The 19,820-nt window shown below is 41.9% G+C and overlaps 1 protein-coding gene across 11 annotated transcripts in view; it reads left to right on the forward strand.

The window, feature by feature from the left end:
• Nucleotides 1-19,820, forward strand: part of MPDZ (multiple PDZ domain crumbs cell polarity complex component) — a 117,943-nt gene that overhangs the window by 76,261 nt on the left and 21,862 nt on the right. For 6 of the 11 annotated variants that reach the window (XM_051768175.1, XM_051768176.1, XM_051768178.1 and 3 more), the window contains 2 exons: nt 6,589-6,751; nt 7,353-7,549. In XM_051768175.1, the coding sequence (XP_051624135.1) occupies nt 6,589-6,751; nt 7,353-7,549 (360 nt within the window). Of the gene's footprint in view, nt 1-1,105; nt 1,130-2,346; nt 2,449-3,633; nt 3,706-6,588; nt 6,752-7,352; nt 7,550-19,820 lie in introns of all 11 variants that reach the window. The other 5 variants (XM_051768173.1, XM_051768171.1, XM_051768172.1 and 2 more) reach the window with 3 other exon arrangements.

A 19,820-nucleotide genomic window follows, 5' to 3' on the forward strand; every position in this document is an offset into this window, starting at 1 on the left:
CTGTGATATGAACAGAATTGCCACTGCTGAATGCTTAGGCCAGGTTGGGATGGGAGTGATGCCACTACTTTATCACAACTTACTTTTGTTTAGAGAATGCTCCTTTCTTATTTCTAATTGTAGTTCTTTGTTCTATTTTCAAATTATTAAGCTTGCTGGGTTTTTTTGACTGTACTAACAAACCCTTGTTTCTCTGTAAGAAGAAACATTGCAATTGCTCTTGCTGTACACATACATTACATTGTGATCTTTGTAAATGGCATTATATTTATTATCTTCATCTTTTGAAACTTGCATCTGTACTTTATAATGAGATCTTATAAGGAAATTTCCTGGTTTCATTCATGTGCAGTCACCCAAATAGCTAGCTGCCTGCACAGAGTAGCTATATTTAATATGATACAGGTTGTATTTAGCCAGGAAGTCAGTTTCAAGTGATATGTAGCTAAGGAGTCTAGTTCTGCTTTGTTTTTTTCATTGAGGCTTATCTAGCAGATAAAGAGATCCTGAGTACTCCAGAATAGTCCAAGTAATGCAAATGGGCTTTGAAAAGCTATTTTGCTAATAGCTAATTAAGCAAAGGATAATTTTGCTAATAAGGAGTTACCCACTGAGTCCGTGTTTCATACCAATACTGCTCTGGTTATTTCTGAGTAAGAAATAAAATGTCACTGTGATTATGATGCCATAGTATTATGCCTACAGCATTGTGCTATAGGAAATGCTAGCTAGTTTCTGATACCTTAGCATCTTGGACACATTAATAAAATTATGAACAAAAGTTAGTTGAAAAAAGAAAAAAAAAGATAAAAAAAAAAATCTTGTTAATTTAGGTTTTGATTTGAATAAAAAAAACAGCAAAAGGGAAAATGCCCTTTATTTTAACCTTTGCTTTTCTTATTCTGTGCAAGAAGGTATGCTAAACTGAACTGTTCAGGCAAACTCAAATGCTCCATATTTTATTATAGTAGTCAGTCCATATTGACACAATACTGTTGCATGGATTAGAATTTGGACTAGTATTTTAGGAACCATGCCATCATGAAAAATATAAAAGGCAAGCTTTTGAATGACTGTAGCTGACATTTGTTTCCTCTTTTACTAGGATTTCACTGTTGATATATGTAAGGTTTGTGATGCTTTTCTTAGTTTCCTAAAATTCCATCAAGATACATTTTAAAATTTTACGCAGATGACAAATGCAGGTGTTAAAGTGTAATAGGATCATTACAGTAACAAATTACTTGTTGCAAACTTCTCTAAAAGACGTGTGTAAACAAAAAATCTTACTGTACCTTAGGGGTACAGTCTGTTGACTTTGAGTGACTTGACAGTGAGAAAACTTGTTCATGCATGGCATTGCTTTCTCACTGCTGAAGACACAGTAAAGTCAAGACCTATATTGTCTTATCAAATTACATTACTTTTTTGCAATACAGTATTTGAAAATAAATTTTTAGGGATGCATTTACTATTTTCAGAAGCATTTAGAAAAAAGCAAAATGCTTTAAGAAAATTTTTAAACAACAGTGTACGTTTGGATTAAATTACTCTCGATATAAACGATCCTGCAAGCTTTTCACATTCCATTTACCATACTTCTTGTTTTCCACAGTGTTTCACTTACAGACCTAAGACTTGTAGGCTGTTGACAGATGGATACATCTGTATCATGTATACATGGTATATTCCCAACAAACTGTGCGATCAGAGCTGGTCCTTTTTAATTAAGTTTGTTTTGATCTCAAAATAGAGTACAGTACAAAAACTGAGTAAGGAATATAAATGATCAAATTACATCCTTTAATTTCGTCTAAATGTGTAAACTGTTTTCATGTTAAATAATAATGAGGAAATACCTTCCATCGCTAAAACAGAAGACCAGAGAATTTAGTTTCAATAAACTATAAATTCAGGCAATTATAGGTGCATGCACTCATATACAAAGTGTTCAGTAAAAGTCATTATTAGATTTGAAAGCTGCTTAGAGATGCCTAATATTACTAAACCTTCTCTTCTGCGAAGTAAATATGCTTGTACAAAATTGTACAAATAGCACATAAATTTACTCATCTTTGTGCTACTCAATTCTCTACTTGCTGTACTTTGTGAAGAGTAGAGAACAGATATGAGCATCAATGCTTTTCCTCTATGCTATGCTAAACAAAGCTGATAGAAACACAGAGCAAATACAGTTTTGCCCACTTTCACCTATCTGTAGCAAAGTGCAGGAAGTGGACCTTGTTTAGTTAGCCCAAACAACTACATAAATATGTTTTGCTTCATGAGTATAAAGGGTTCATTTAAAATTGGTTTTGCTTAGTTTCTATTATGCTTTCCTTTTAGAACTCTTCTCCATCTTTCCTGCAGAACAGTGTTTTGTGTAGGCCAGGTGTCTTCAGCAGCACTAACCCATTTGCTGATTCTTCTCAGTTCAACACCAGCAAGGTGGGAGGATGACACACTGTCTGCTTTTGACTCACCAAACACAATATGTGTGCTTCTTTGCCATTTGTGTCTCCCTGCATTCAAATTCTTTTATACAAGTTTGGGTAAAATACTATGCTGATGAGAGTGGGAATTAAAATGACACAAAGGAAAGTTATAGAGAAGTGGAAAACGCCAGCTCTATTAGTCATAACTACAAAATCTGAGCTATTCAGAGCAACCAAAGGAGTAGGTTCTCAAATACAAGATCAGTCCCTGTGGTACATGTTAAAGTATCCCCATGGGTGTAACTCTCTCATCAGTGTGTGAAGTGTTTTGCTGCTATGTACTTCTTTTACGTGGTTAAAACTTTACAACTTTAATATCTTACTTTTATTTTTGCATGAAATAATCCAAACATTAGCAGCTTTCAGTTTATGATGCTGAAAATATTTTCCCTCTACTTCTTGAAAAATCTTTTAATGCACCATGAACAAGATGCTGACATCTTTGGAAATATTAAAAAAGTTAGATTTTTTTTTTTTTTGGTTATTAGTGCTTACTGCATGTTGTTCACAATGGGAACAGAGTTACCCTCTAACACAGTAATAAATAAAAGCTTAATTCTTCTTTGCATGCATTTCTGATTTAATAAAATAATTTCTAGCTGGTTTTACATCTTGGAAGTGATTGTGCCCTTCTGTTTTCCCATGTTGTCAAATACATCATATGTGCAATGAACATCTGTGATAATACATGTAGTATATAATTGCATGTGTGTTCTTAAAACTGTTTTTCATGTTTGTTACAGTTTTGTATCTGAGGAAAGGGAACAGATATGTAATATAAATGATGGCTTGTATTTTCTATATTTTCAAAAGTATTTCTGAAAAATATTGCACATATTTTAAAAGAATACATAATGGTCTTGCAGTTTCTGCGTAATTTCTTTTTTAGCATTAATATAAGAATGGCCTTTTGTCATCTCTGTTCTCTTGCTGAACTAAGGTTCATGTACAGTAAGTTACTTTGCTGAATCAGGGTCCTTAATAACCATTAAATACTTTTGTCTGTTTATAAATAGAACTAATAAAGTTGCTGCAATTAGTAAAATGAATCCATAATTGAAAACGAGTTATTCATTAACAGTACTGTGTATTGCCAAAGGTGCTGTAACATGTGGATTGCTGTTTTCTGTTACTGTAGGAGGTATCGAATCCAGTTAGGGTTACCTTCCGTTGTTCCCCAACTAACCCCTTTGCTCCCACACCATTCAAGGTTTGTCTTGATTCCCATCAGTGGGTCCTACTGTATGTGTGCTCTACATTTGTACATGGCCTGTGATACCTTCCAGAGTACTGCTTCTTCCTCTGCCTGTGCCTTCATTTTTTCAAGCTCCAGACTTGCTGCCATTTTCAATATTTGCTTGGCTGTGATCAGAGTGACCCTGGTAGCCGAATTGGTTCATGCACTCTCTGATGCTTTGCATTTTAAATGAAATACTGTGCTGTGGCACACTGAAAGTATTTCATGAGTTAAAGTATTTTAGGTTTTCTGTGTGTTGCCCGATTCAGGGAGCAAAAGTCTTATGTGTGTCTTATGTGTGTGTAAACTGTGGAGGCCAGCCTCTGCTTCTGGCTGTGCACGTGCGTCAGGTTGAGTTTTGGAGGCAGGATGTGTTCCCCTCCACACAAATGGCATTGTAGCATGCTTTTCACCCTTCCCACAAAGGAGCCTTGCTTTTACTTTCATTTCAGCATTTCCTTCAGAAATATTCAGATTTAGGTACATGTGTACAAAGGTACGGAAAGAAGCATTTTTTGTCAGTCAGATTATGGTGGCTGCAGTTAATAAATGTTAATCTGTCAGGATGCAGCCATACATCCATACCTTACAGATCTTCCAGAGGTCCTTGACCTTTTTTTAGTCATGTTTTCATTAAATTTGCTGTTCTTGGACACTGTCATTTGCAAAGAGTACCCCTAAATTAATATGTTAATTCTGGTTTTAAAACAGAGAGACTACTGTAAGGTTTGCTGATCTGGTTTGCTCTCACACTTGCTATCGGTTTGTGTGGCAAGGTGTATCTCCCCTACAAAAACCCCTCCTATAACTATACCACTAGTCACAAAAACCACTGCTATCATTGTTACAACATTAGGCATTATTCTGGCATTAGAATTATCAAAACTCACACATACCTTCTCTACCCCCAAGGTGGTGGTAGCTGTGGGGACTATGGGGTGCCTGTTATCTTGTTTTTTTCTCCCATGTCCAGCTGAAGAGGGGAGTGATAGAGCAGCTTTGATGGGCAGCTGGCCACTGGCCAAGGTCTACCCACCACAACACTGTATTTCCTCATTTTTTCAGTATATTATGTAGCTTTCTAGTTAAACTCTAGGAAGCACTCTGAAAAAATAGTGTTTCTAGAATTACTCTCCCTTTCACTCCTCATTGATACGTGGAGGTATGTTACAACTTTTCTTTATGGTGGACACGTGAATTTTGATTGTGAAAAATCACTTTGAATGTTACTAGATAGGGTTTCCACCCTACTCTCATTCTGATGGGTGACAGTGTCTTTGCTAGAATTTTGCTGCTTCAGTTTTGAGATGCTAGGTATCATCTCAGCAGGATGACATTGTCTTAGATTGGAAGCATAAGACAAGGTTACTAAAGATATGAAGTCATATAGCATTTATTTGCATTTTTTATAAAAATTATTAGTTTGGGTGTTATATGAAAACTTCCCACACTTTTAACATTTAATGACTTCTTAGTTAAGTTCCTAGAACAAGTTCCTAAATGAAAGGAAAATGTTTTTCAAGCAGAAGCAGAATGAGAGAACTGAAACAGGGCATTTGCAATTTCTTTAAATCTTTGGAGTTACAGAATTCAGATAAGTCATCTTCACTGGGAGATGGGACCTTTCTTAAATCTCAATATGACTAAATTGGTAACTTCCTAAGTTTTTCAACACGTTCAATTTGGAAGATGTATGTTGTTATTCATTTCAGTCGGTTGCCTTTGATGAAGAAATTATCTGAGTGTTTTTGGCACCTAGAGACACAATCTGAAATACTGTATTCAGACTTTTGCTAATGGAAGTAGTGAAAGCTGAAATGATGAGAACAGGGCTATGAAGCTAGGGCAACACACCTGAAAATTCTACTGTTGGAAAAATAGTTGGTTTTCTTTTAAAGTTTTTGTTGCTTATATCAATAGCTGATCTTCCAGTATCAAGTCTCTTGGGCATGCATAAGCTTCAGAATTATGATATTCAGACACAAATTTCTTGCTTAGATGTTTACTCTAAGCAAGACAAAATCATACAAATTAAAAACACTTAGTAAAATCCCTGATCAGAGTCCATATTCCTCAGGGGAAATTACTTGAACGGAGGCTTGCCATATTGCGGATTTGGGCATTTAACCATTACATTGCAGTAGTCGTGTGTTTGTACTTCTTACTTTTTTATGAATATGAATAGACCACATCAAGACTAAAAGTATCTGTCTCTTGTGGTTTAATATGTATCTTTCTTTGTTTGATCTCCTCTGTGCACTTTATTGGAAACTAGTAAATAAGACTGAAAAAGTCCAATCACTGTAGATTTCGTCAATTATCATCTGTTTCATTTTGGTTTTTAGTTTTCCTTTCAGTTAATATGCCAGTTATTCTTTTTTTCCTGGAGGCATTGTTGAAAGCATCTAGTTTTTTGTTTCCTTTCCCTTTCCTCGTATTTGGCTTCCAAAGCATATGATAGGAAGAAATTATATGCAGTGGCTTTTAAAAATAAAATGAGGTATAAGTCTTTTGCAATTAGAGCATTAAAAAAAAAAATCACTTGAGTCTTTGTAAGAGACTTTTTCAGAAATATAAAGTGGCACATAAAACTTTACTGAATTGGGCTTTTATTGTGAGTTTTGTTTGTTTCCAAATACATTTTGGAGTGATGTTATCTCTTACCTTGCCTGGTGTTTGTTTCTGTCTATGATCTCTTTCAGCCTTTCTGTGTTGTGTTATTAATTTAGAGTTTCAGTTGCTTGATATTTAAACTTCAAAGCCATAGTCATTACCATTTTGACGTTTTTGTATACTAGTTTGCCCTACACAGAGTATACATTTTCTTAGCCACTGCATTTTTTTTATTCTCCACAGGCATTCGGTCAGTCCAATGTAGAACCAGAAAAGACTTCACTTTGTAATTTGCCTCTGCCCCCTCCTTCAGCATTTTCAGGAATGAGCTGTGATGTTGCACAGTCATGTTCCACCAGAGTGCCAGAAGATGTGGAGAAGGAGGATGAGTTTGGTTACAGCTGGAGTAAGTTTATCCTTTGTGATAATGTTTGCAATACTCGGTGTTAAAATAGCACTGCATAAGATATGGGAGCGGGGTCATCCTGTTTGAACTGCTTCTTTATCATGTGCTTCGTGGTTTGGATGTTAAGTGTTGCTCTTTTAGTTGTGCTTGGTCATGGTAAGATATGAAACGCATTTTTTCTTGATCATTGTACTACAATCTCTGTTTTCCTCCATGGTCTAAATTTGCTGTTTCACATGTAGTACTACTCCGAGAATTTCATTGTACTCCTATTAACTGATGACAATGATTGATGTGATAGTTTCTGTTACCTGAAGGCATTACTGGAGAGAATATTATTGCTTTTATGTGTGAAAAGTCTTTTTTTAGGAAAAGTTTTAATGTTTTCTGAAATTGTAAGGAAAACAGGAAACTAGAAATAATATTGTAAATCACCTAAGGCTTAGCTTAAAAGAAGGTGTGGTTTACACTGAAAATTTTCTCATCCAGTTTGTGATTTTTCTGTCAGATACTGCCCACTGGACACTGATCTTGACTCTAGGTGACTTGTGAAACTTTCTAATATAAATCCAACCTCTGCTGCCCACACTTTTACATTTAGAAAAGATCGTGCAGCGCTATGGAAATCTACCAGGGGAGTTACACATGATTGAGCTGGAAAAAGGAAGGACAGGTCTGGGACTTAGTCTTGCTGGTAACAAAGACCGATCCAGGATGAGTGTCTTTATAGTGGGAATTGATCCTAATGGAGCAGCTGGAAAAGATGGCAGGTTACAGATTGCAGATGAGTTGCTAGAGGTGAGTTTTTTCAATTTATACTGAAACCCAAACATACTGATTTAAAATGCAGTAAGATACTGGATTCTTTCTGCAATATGGATGTTCTTCAGTGAACTTTTTATCCAATGTATCACTATGCTACGAGATTTTCCTTCTGATATAAACCAATTAGTTGCAGCTTTTCTGGCTATAGTAGTGCTAAGTAAAGGTGTGTTTGTGTATTTAAAATGGAAAAAATGGGGGATAACAGCAGTTTTGAGGTTATGGAGACATATAGAAGGGCAATGAGTTGCAGACTATGAAAAATACTTAAATCCTTTAGTCCATCTGTTTTGGAGTGCTCCAGACCTCTCTGATTACTCCCCTAGCTATAGAAGTGTGATAATAGCAGAATATTTTTATGTTGTGTAACACAGAATATGGAAATTAAATTGGGGAAACAGGAACAGATCCATTTTTATTATACACTTCTAATCATTACATGTTCGGGTGCTGTTTTCTAATGGAGTGAAATGACCAAACGACTAAATATGCAGCTAACATTTCCAATAGGTATATGAGCATAAAGGATATTTCTGTATTACCACAGCTCAGTTGATGATACCTGGAGATGTCTTCTCTGCTATAGCATTTCTCATTTTCTGATAGCCATAGGTAACATTACCATCACAGAAATGCTTTGTGTAACTTCAAAGCTGTATGTGGAGGTATTTGCAGATGTACTGGGGAGATGGTACAGGGGAGGGAATGGTGAGTCTGAACAAAGCTTGACATTAAGAGGGTAAATTATATAGCCTGGTAGTTGCAGATTAAAAAAGAAACTAAAAGATTTGTGGTGCCGTGGACCAAGTCTCATGGAGGGAACTTAGTTGAAAAGCCCAGTGTTACCTGCTTGACAGTTCTCTTGAAACATCTGTTTTTAAAATCTTCATGTTGCAGTTATGGAGTATTCTGAGGACATATTGAAACACATCTGTCTGAGTCTGCTGTCATGTGATTTCATGCTTACTGTCCACATTGTAGACCTACAGACTAATGCTAAGAAATTATCTCAACCCCTTCTGAGAGGAGACATCTGAGCTTGCTTCCTGTATTCCCAAGTAGCTGTCCATCAGCTGTTGTGGGTCATGTCCCATCCCCCACCTGGCAGCCTAACAAGGGTTTTCCACAAGCCTATGGCAAACACCGCAGGAAGTGCTGCATTTGGATTGTCAACTCCACTGTAAATGACAGGTCTCAGTATTCCTGTGACCATGTCTGGTGGACACAGCCTGCTTAGAAGCTGAGCAATTGTTGTTATGCTCAGCCCTCAATTCAGTGATTTGCATCTGTTGCTCACTGTTCACTGTGTCTCTGCTTCTATTAATACTACCTGTGTGTATTGTGTTACTTTCCCTTTGTCTGGGTCCAAGCTGTCCTTTTCCAGTCATTTCTCTTTTCTTAAAATGGACTTCTCCACTGTGGTTTTCCATTTCCAAAAAAAGGCAGCTAATAAAATGTGAGCAAGTAATAGCCTTAGTCTGCAAATTCATACTGATATGTCCAGTTGTATCTGAATTCATAGGTGCTTCAAGGTGTTATAGTGAGCCTGCTCATGCCAAATGAAGACAATGATTGTCAGGTCAAAACTTCAGATACTAAATGTAGAATCATAGAATGGCTTGAGTCGGAAGGGACCTTAAGTATCATCTAGTTCCAAGTCTCCTGCAATGGGACGGATGGCCAACCACTAACTAGTAGCTCAAGTAGCTCAAGGCCCCATTCAGCTTGGCTTTGAACACTTCCAGAGATGGAGCGTCCACAGCTTTTCTGGGCAACTTGTTCCAGTGCCTCACTATCCTCTGGATTAAGAATTTTTTCCTGACATCTAACCTAAAACTTTCCTTTCAGTTTCAGTCTTGCCCCTTGTCATACTCCTACCACCCCATGTAAAAAGTCACTCTCCCTCTTTTTTATAAGCTCCCTCTAAGTACTGGAAGGCTGCAATGAGGTTTCCCCAGAGCTTTCTCCAGGTTGAATAACCCCAACTCTCAGCCTGTCTTTACAGGAGGGGTGCTTCAGTCCTCTGGTCATCTTGGTGGCCCTCTTCTGGACCTGTTCTGACTTCACTTCCCCAACCTCCAGCTATAGGTTCAGGAACATGAGAGATGTGGGAAGCCAGACTGCCAGTGAAGGCTGAGGTGAAGAACTTGTGAGTTCCTCAGCCTTCTCCATATCCATTGTCACCAACATTCCCTTCTCATTTGTCAGGAGGGAACACTCTCCTTGGCCTTTCTTTTCTGACCTATAATATCCATTCTGATAACTCTTTGCTTCCCTCGCCAAGTCCCATTCCAAGCCTTAGCTTTCCTGATCCCATCCCTACGCAGCTGCATCATATCCTTGTACTCTTCCCTGGTCATCTATGCCTGGTTCAGGCTGTGCATTTTCTTCTGACTCTTTGTGTTGGTTTAAAGGTAAACCAGCAGAGGAAATGAACTCAACTCAAAAGAGAGATTATAAATCAGAATAACAATTTAATAAAATAATACAATAAGTATGATTATGCAGACAAACAATTGGTTTTAACCCACAAACCCCAAATATATAACCCAGCACCCTGGGGCATGAACAGAGTGGTGTTCTTTGAGCCCCCTGAGTCCAAAGGAAAAGGAGAGGGGAAAACCTGTTGGTGAGAGTGCTGTTGCAGTCTGGTCAAGAGTGGTGGTTACAGTCTGGTTGAAAAGTGGTGGTTGCAGTCCTGTCGAGAGTGGTGGTCTGCAGTCTGGTTGAGAGCGGTGATCTGCAGTCTTCCTCTGGATCCCACAAGCGGTTAAAAAGGTCCCAAGACTCCAAGGTTATATATCCTCCAGTTCAGGCAGGAATGCTCAGTACCTCCCTCAGGGTGGGGGGTTCCTTAATGGGTGTGAGGACAAGAGCAACTCCTATCTCGCAGGCCTCTTAGCACCTAGTTTATAGCCTGAGGAGTCAGGCTCTATGTGCAGATAGTGTAAATGGTTCATTGATAACAGTTTCTGGGAAATGGCATGGAAGGCTATAGAATACACAGTTTTGGGTTACACCCATCCAGTGATGAACTGGTCTCAGCTGTATGTTTTGCATAAGCTGGTTTTCTTTCTCTTGAAGACTGGCATCCTTGACACTACTGCTTACTTGCTCATGTAGTGTGTGTAAGTTTCGAGCTGTTGCCTAAAGAGATGGCTGAAAAAGAGACTCCGGGGCAAATCAGAGTATAAGATAAGAAAGCAGAAAGCTTTAATGAGCCACCAGGCTCCAGGAATACATCTGTTGCGCGCACCGTGTTCAGGGGGTTCCACAATTTAAGGTGTTAACCCATCCAATCCCAGGTCTGTCCGCCCCCTGGTTTTGCCCCGTTCCGCCCCCCGGCACACCCCTCCAGGAATTGAGGCAGGGGGCTCTGGGACCGCCTCTTCCTCATCCTCCTCCTCGTCACAGCACGTCCAGTCCTTGGAGCTCCTCCAAAGTTCTGGGTTTGAAGGTCGCTGTGCCTGTGTGGTATCTTGTTGTCCAGGCCAGGGTGCAGATGGTCTTAAACAGCATGAAGGCCTAAGGGAAGTCTTGAGGGAAGTCTAAACAAGCTAACGGAATTAACGGAATTGATGTGGGAAGGGGAACAATGTTGGGAAGATGTATAAACTACTGTGCTAAAGGGTGAGGGATAATACAGCTACTTTAAAATCTACATTCACTACATAACTACTTCTAAAGCCTATAAAAATTAAAAAATCAAAAACTCCACAGCAACAGTCCCCCCTTTAAAGACTGGACAAGACTCAAAGATCTTGTCTAGCCTCTACGACTTAACATCATACTAGTAAGATGACTATTTACAACACTAACAACAAGCTATTATGCAGATCTAGCACTATATACAACTAACATGAATATCTGGTCCAGTTTGGTAACCATGAAGTAAGTCTGTAGAAGATATCTCTGTAAACCTAATGAGACATCTTCAGGAATTACCCAATGTATATAATTTAAACTTGTTGCCAAATTTCAGCCAAATCCATAGTGCAAATTCAGCAGTCACATTCATGAAGAATATTGGGTGCATTTTACTAAAGCCAAATGTAAATTTTGGTGCTAAACTCAATTCATAGTTACTGGTGATATTAGACAATACACACAGAAAAAGTTTAAACATCATTTTAACAGTCCTTGTAACAGTCTCTGTTGCTTCACTTGTTTCAGGAACAGAGGTTTTCTTCTTTCTGAGTGGCAAATCCAGAGCTTTTGCCAACAACTCTGACCATGATGGAGATGGTCTGCTGAACTTGGAACAGTTCTTTTGTTTGGCTTGTGGGAGTTTCGGTCTCATTGTTTACATAGGCTCAGTTTCTGGGCTGGAACAGATGAACAGGAGTGTCCAGTCCCATAGGCCTAGATGACATGATGAATCTCTGCAGTTCCTGCAAAGCAGAGCTTAAACTATTAAACAATCTTGCAAAATAACCTTCCTTTATGCAAAGAGGGAGCATGTTGTTTTCTGCCTTGGATTGTATATGGATCTTTAATATGGCTATACGCAAGGCCTGAACCCACATCATAGATGTTTCTTGACAAACCCTGCTTATTTGTGTTTTGTAAGTCGATGGAGTGTGACTTTCTGTCTGATGACAATCTCACAGGAACCCCAAATCTTGGAATTCGTTCATCCTGACTGTGTGAGAGGAACTTGTGCTTTTATCATATAAAGTGATTGACTGCCAGTCACAGATCTAATAGGCCAGTCAGGAGCTTACCAGAAGCAGGCTGCATCTGGATGTAACACCAAACAGCACCCTGGCAGTGCCAGTAGCTCATCACAGGGAGTTTGCACTCTCTGGACAGATTCCAGGCCTTATCAGGGGACAGGCCATCCTGCCACAGTCTGCCCCAGACTGCAGTCGATCATCCTTAATTCATGGAGTTGGAGTGCAGGTACTTCTTGCTTCCATGGATAAAAGCATCCTCATGTGTATGTGAATACTAACAAAACAGCTATATTATAATAAAGCTAGGAAGCGATTCTAAGCAAACCATTTAAGCAATCTAAAGAAATTGTCCCAACAACCATGTTACCAGTTTGTCTCAAAGATTGCAGGCAAGATGCCAATCAGGTCTCAGAGTCCCATGGGGGAGTCCACAGAACCAGTGCCGTTGCAGTGCTGCAGCCGCCTTCTTACCCCTCTTTCCCCCCTAACACAGGACTTCTCTTCTGTGAAACTCAGCGTTCACTTGCTTCTAGATGACACTGGGTGAGAAAGCATTTTAGAGGCATCAGGTATATAAATCTGATCTCACAATCACACGGAAATCCTGTGTGGACTTTCCATCAAACCATCCCTCCAGGAGGAATTCTTTCACAAGCTGCAGCAGCCAAGGAAACACAGATGTTTCAAACAGTGTTTACAAACTGCTGTTAAACTGCTGGGACAAGATATATGCAAATATAAACATTACAAACTTTAAAACAATCATTGTAGCAAAAACAATGTAAGCTTTCAATTCTTCTACAATTAAACTAACAGTAAGAGAAGCCTAAAAGTAGCATAGGACAGAAGATAACAAAACAAATACAACAGTCATGGCACTGTTTTGATTCTTGGATATGTACCACCTTTGGAAGTCACAGGCTGATCTTACAATAGTTTTTAACCGTGTCAGAAGCTTTTCTATATTGATCTTTCTTGTTTACTTACTCCTGACCCATTTCAGGAATTCTTATTGCAGTCCAAAATTCCTTGTCTTGGTGTATCTCACTTGTAGTTGTTAAAGCATTCATTCACTTCTGCACGAAAGTTATTTTCACCCATTTTACTCCCACCCTGGGTTTTGGTGGTACAGCTTTCAGGTCTGTCAGCTGCAATGGACTTTCTGTAAACAGTCAACTTCTAACACATTGTTAGTTCACACTCAGAACAAAAGAGTACCCCCCCTTTCGTTTTTTTTTCCCACAGCCCCCTTAGCTGAATTAGGGCAGAGACATTCACAGGCTGTGAGCCTGAAACAGTCTTAGAATACAGTGGTCAACAGATAGTTTTTTCTATTCCCCCAGCTTAGCTACAACCAGAGGTTCTGCTGGGGAAGAATCTTCCGATCCCCTTCTCTTCAAATCTGGACAACTCCTTCTCCAGTATCCTTTGTTTTTACAGAAAGAACACCTATTATTTGCCTTATCATGTTGGCAATTGCATCCACAACTTTTGTGGTGGACATTGTGTCTGTAGCATTCCTGGCAGTTACTGGTTTTTTGGGGAGTCAGTCTTGTCTTGCTTTCCCTTATACATCTTTGACCAGTTTGCTGCTCTTGGTTCTGCTACGGGATGTTTCCCCTCTTCTGAGTTACTACCTGATTCCTCACCAGAAACCTCCGTGTCAGTGAGATGACTGTCTCGAGTTTCGCATTTCACGCTTGAGGGGTCATAGCAAGGAAGACCCTGCCCCGAGAATTATTTACTTTTCCTTGGCATGCCTAGTTCTTGAGGGTATGGGGCAAAAGCTGGGAACACCCCTGGACGCTGCCCCCCTCCCTTCGGAATGGGAAACCCTGCGTACCAAAAGGAGGCAGTCGGAATGACCGCGCCGCCCACATACCCGATGGGACGGTACGGACCATAAAGGACAGCGGGGTGCGAGGGGGAAGGGGGCAGCGGAGCTGGGGGGTCTCGTGTCGATTGGGACAGGGACCCCGGCTGCAGGCACCGCCCCTGCTCCTCCTCCCATCGCCATGGGGACTGCGCCGGCCCCAGGGGCCGGCACCTCCCCTACAGCCTCCCTTCCCTGGGCCGCGTCGGCCCCTGCAGGGACAGACTCGTCCGCGCCGGCAATTACGCCTATGCTGGCAGCAGCCCCCGTTGCCGCAGTAACCGCGCCGGCAGTCGGCACTGTCCCCGGAGCGGCTTCAGCCGGAATGGATCCCCCAGCCCCGGGGGGTACCGGCCCCCAGCTCGCAACTGCGCCGTCTCCGGCGGGGCCGGCGGCCCCGCTCCGGCCGGCTCCAGAGCCGCCACAGCGCCTGCGCCTGGGGCAGCTCCCGTTGCCGTAGCAACCGCGCCTGCACCCGCCGGCGCGGCGCTGGCAGGGGCCGAAACCACAGGTGCGGGGGGAACGGTCACCCCCCCCCGCTCCAGTTGGAGCAGCCCGGACGAGCCCTGCCTGTCCCGGTGCGACCGCGCCCACTCCGACGGCCTGGGAGGGAGAGCGACTGCTCCGGTTATTTTGCTTTGAAATGAGTCATGTGGGTTTTCTTAAATTTACGTGTGCCTTTTGCAACTGGACGTGCCTGTCTCGTATTGGCCTTTTTAGCCACCAGCGTGGTTGTAACAAATGTGGGTAAAGCCCTTCTCAAATCTTCATTCGCGAAGCCTAGCCACGGTGATGATGACATCGTGTACATGTGTAGAAAACGGCTGTATCACCTAACACACTGTCCCACCCTACTGGCAGCCTTGACAGGTGGGGAGACAAAGCGTAGTTCTCTCAGTCGCCTGGCCGGTCCCAGGACAGCTTCGGCAGCGGCCCTCGGGGCCCCCACCGCGACCGCAGCAGGCATCCCCGGTACAGTCTGTCCCGCAGCACCGGCAGGACCTGTTCCAGGGGTGGCCCCAGCCCCCACCGCCACTGCTCCAGTGTCAGCCGCAGGAGGGGCCGCTGCTCCGACGGGACCTGCACCCAGTGTGCCTGCGCCCGGGGCCAGAACGGCTCCCGGACTGCCCCCTCGCAAATCGGGCCTGCTAGAAGGTTTAAATCCTCATCTCTGGGGCTTGTAATATAAATCTGGCAGAAAGCCAAAAACAGTTCGGCATACAGTAATTCGTTCCATCGCTCCTCTTTAGGAAGGATCGAAATAAGCTGCAACACTGTATTTATTTCAAAAGAGCCGAACTTCGGCCAAACCTCTTCTCTGAGTCTGCCATACAAAGGCCATATATGTATAGACAGCTTACATAACTTCTGCCTTTTTAAAGATGTTAGGGCCAGCCAAATGCCTCCAGTGTCACAAAACCAAAGCCAGAGGAGACCCCTTACGGATTTCTTCCTCTTTAGATTGTATGCAGCCCATTATGACAAATAAACAGGCAAGGAAAAACTTAACAGCACTGGGATAAGAATTCACAGCCTCAGGAACACTGTGCAAAGTTCTTTCCCAGAGCGCCACCAACAGCTTCACATAAGAACAACCTATTTTACCACACAGGGAGGCGTCCCTCCCCTCATGGCTGTACCTGGCCAGCATGAAACACAAAACTCCTGAGCTTCTCTCTGCCCTGCCTTTACTGAAGCCTTAAGGACAGTCCAACTGCCCTTCCCGGCAAAACCCTTTCGCCCACAGACTGGGAAAACACTGACTTCTTACAACTTCTGGGCCCAAGTCTAAGTTCCCTTCCCAGTCCCACCGTATTCCCAATTTCCGGGGAAAACTCCACTTTATAATTGCTAGCAAAATTACCCAAAGTGACTGCTTTCTTTATCTCACCAAGATCACTGTGGGGAATTCTTCAAAATATGCCAGCCGAAGAATTTCCTGCAGGATGAAATTTCCCAGTCAGGAGATCCAGGTGTTCTAGGGTGCTGGATTCCAATTTCCACCATTCGGTGAGCCAGACTATTGCCTAAAGAGACTACTGAAAAAGAAACTCCGGGGCAAATCAGAGTATAAGATAAGAAAGCAGAAAGCTTTAATGAGCCACCAGGCTCCAGGAATACATCTGTTGCGCGCACCGTGTTCAGGGGGTTCCACAATTTAAGGTGTTAACCCATCCAATCCCAGGTCTGTCCGCCCCCTGGTTCTGCCCCGTTCCGCCCCCCGGCACACCCCTCCAGGAATTGAGGCAGGGGGCTCTGGGACCGCCTCTTCCTCATCCTCCTCCTCGTCACAGCACGTCCAGTCCTTGGAGCTCCTCCAAAGTTCTGGGTTTGAAGGTCGCTGTGCCTGTGTGGTATCTTGTTGTCCAGGCCAGGGTGCAGATGGTCTTAAACAGCATGAAGGCCTAAGGGAAGTCTTGAGGGAAGTCTAAACAAGCTAACGGAATTAACGGAATTGATGTGGGAAGGGGAGCAGTGTTGGGAAGATGTATAAACTACTGTGCTAAAGGGTGAGGGATAATACAGCTACTTTAAAATCTACATTCACTACATAACTACTTCTAAAGCCTATAAAAATTAAAAAATCAAAAACTCCATGGCAACAAGCCCCAGCTTTTGCATGCTCCTGAATGTACCACCTCATTTTTGCTATTGTATGTCCTTGTGCACTACCGATTTTATTGATTACTGTAGGTCCTAGAGCTCAGGATACTACTGGAGATAGAGTCCTATTACCTCGTGTCCTGCTGTCCGATCCTCTGTGTCTAGCAGTCCCCAATGCACAGCTGCTCACTGTTTTTCAAAGGGAGTGTACTTTTCCTCTGCTCCCCGAAATCGTTGGGACAAAAATTCAAGTGGCCTGCATCGCCCATCTTGTAGTTGCCATAAACTCCATAGAGCAACATGTTGTTCTCCTGACCTCTGTAATTCAATGGGTCCTGCCTAAATGGGGTGTAATTCCATGTGCTCTTGTATCAGATTTTTGGCTCCCTCAAATGCTACCTGTTGCTCACTGCTCCATTCAAACACAGCTTTTTTCCTTGTCACTTTGTGCAGTGGTTTTAATAAAGTGACTAACCCTGGCAGGTACCACAGTCAAAACCCAACAGCTCCTAGAAATCGCTGCATTTCTCATTTAGTTGTGGGTGTTGGCCATTCCTTTATGGCCTGCCTTGTCTGCTCTGGTACTTCTTGTTTCCCAGCATGCCAGTTATCCCTAGATATTTTACACTCATAGCTGGCCCCTGTACCTTTTTAGGGTTGACAGCCCACCCATCTTTTTCAGTATGTCTACTACTTTCTCAAGAGCATTACCTGGCTCTTGCTCTATATTGCCATGGATTAGTATGTAATCTACATACTGTACTGTCTGGACTGAGGGGTTCAGATTTGGAAGCTGCTTCAGGGTTTGATGTATAGCCTGGTGACAATAGGTTGGACTGTGTTTATACCCCTGCGGGAGCCTTGTGAATGTATATTGAATACCCTTCCAGGTAAAGGCAAATTGATCCTGTGCTGCCTGTGGTATGGGAATGGTAAAAAAGGCTTTAGCTACATCTGTTGCTGCATACCAATCACCTGGGTGTTTTTGGATTTCATGAACTAAATCTGTAACAGTAGGTACAGCAGCTGTAATTGGTGGAGTAGCTTTAGTAACACCCCTATAATCTACGGTCATTCGCCATGACCCATCTGATTTTTTCACGGGCCATATGTGGGAGTTAAATGGGCAATGAGTGTACCTCACTGCTTGTGCCTCAAGTAGTTCTTGGATTGTTGTTTGAATTTCCTCATCTCCACCTGGAATCTTATACTGTTTAAGTTTGGCAATTTGCGTACGAATAGGAATGTTTGCCTCTTCCTGTATCTTCCCTACTTGCATGGCTTGTGTGCGCCACTGCGTGGACCCAAATGACCACAGGGTGTTGTCAATCCATAAGTCCATTCCTCTAATAAGATCAATCCCTATTATATATTCAAATATTTTTGCTACCATTACTCTGTAAGGTTTTGATGGATTGTCTGCTATTTGTAGTGTTATTTCAAGCATACACCCCTGAACTGCCTGTTCTCCAAGGCCCCATACAGGTGCTGGGTCCCCCTTATGTTTGTCAGGATTGCCGTGAATAATAGTGATCTCTGCCCTAATATTAACTAATGCTAGCACAGTTTGCTTGTTCTTAGTGGACCAATGTATTGTACAAGTGGTAAAAGATCTTTGATCCTTACAAACACAGCAAGCATTGGGGGACTGCACTGGGGCTTGGCCACATCCCTATTCAAGTTTATGGTTCCCCTCGTCCAGAGGAGCATTAGCCTTTGCTGCCTCAAACCCTGAAAGTACTGGATCTGTGTTAAGGAACCAATCGATTGTCTTCTGCATCTCAACCCAGAGATATATCTGTTCTTGTTTTGTTGCTCTTCTAATTTGGTGCTGTCGGGCTAACCTCCGTAAGGCTTCTGTTGGCTGCCCAACAATATCTTTTTTTGGAACTCCTTTTTTAAGTAAATCTTGAAATAACTTAGTTCGTTCCCCTTTTTCTCTTTTCCCTCCTCTCCGGTTTTCATTATTGTCTCATTTATTCCCATGGTTGGCTGCTTTGTCTGTGTGTGAGAGACCTGGAAGGTCACTGAGTTGCTGCAACCTCTCTACATTCTCTTCTGTGGGCACCCTTGGGTTAGACACCAACAGCAGAATAATATATGGTTTCCAGGGTAAAGGACAGCCTTCTAATAATTTGTTTTGCATTACTGAGGTTAAAGGCTGTTGCATGTAAAGTTCGGGGCTCTGCAATTCAATAGCAAATTTCATCGCTTCCCCTTTCAGTATCCTGATTGCTTGATGAAGAGTTACCCAGGGTGAATTTCCATCCTGCCATGATCCATCATTAGTAAAACGGTCACTAAGACCTTCAGCAATGACTGAAACTAAAGTTTTACTAACTCCTGGTGTTTGTTTTAAATGCCGAAGACCATTTTGTACATATGCATCATTAGTTAACCGTAAAAACTTCATGTCATCAACATTGTCTACTATCACAGAGTCAGCCCCATGCTCCATTAATCGAACCATCCACATTTGTGCTCATTCCCCAGGTTGCTCAGAATATTTAGATAAAAGATTGTTAATGTCTTCTGGGGAGAAATCAACAATCTCATCCTGTCTCACTTGTTTACCCTGACTATCCACCACTGCCTTCCGCTGTACAACAGGGGCTGCCCTTACTTCCTGTGTCAACTCATCTGTTCTTGATGGCTTCCCTGAATTTTCTATAGAATCATCCTCATCAGAATCATCACTACTACTCCATATATTACCATCCCACTTCTCTGGGTTCCAATCAGGGGAAGTGACTACAGCACGCACCTGTGGCCCCCAGTCATTTCATTCTATTTTCCTTTGCCTGCACCGAATAGTTCTTCCAACATATTTTTCAGCTAAAGTAACACATTTATCTTCTACCCTGTTCTTTTCAGTTTGAAGGTCAAGTAAAGCCTGGTGTTGTACCAGTTGAGTGTCTCTTACAGCATTCAGCTGCTCCTGCAGTTTGTTGTTCTTTTCTAAATCCTTTTGCAAGTTTTCTACAGTTAACTTATATGCAGCAAGCAGCGCACCCCCAATACGTCCAGCATGTTCCAAACAAATGCTTGATTTAGTAGTAGGGATTTGTGTAAGCTGCTCTCAATATTGCAATAC

This window comes from Manacus candei, unplaced genomic scaffold (genome assembly GCF_025592945.1).
Source record: "Manacus candei isolate 608988 ecotype Guabito, Panama unplaced genomic scaffold, ASM2559294v1 h1tg000093l, whole genome shotgun sequence".
NCBI classification, from domain to species: Eukaryota; Metazoa; Chordata; class Aves; order Passeriformes; family Pipridae; genus Manacus; species Manacus candei.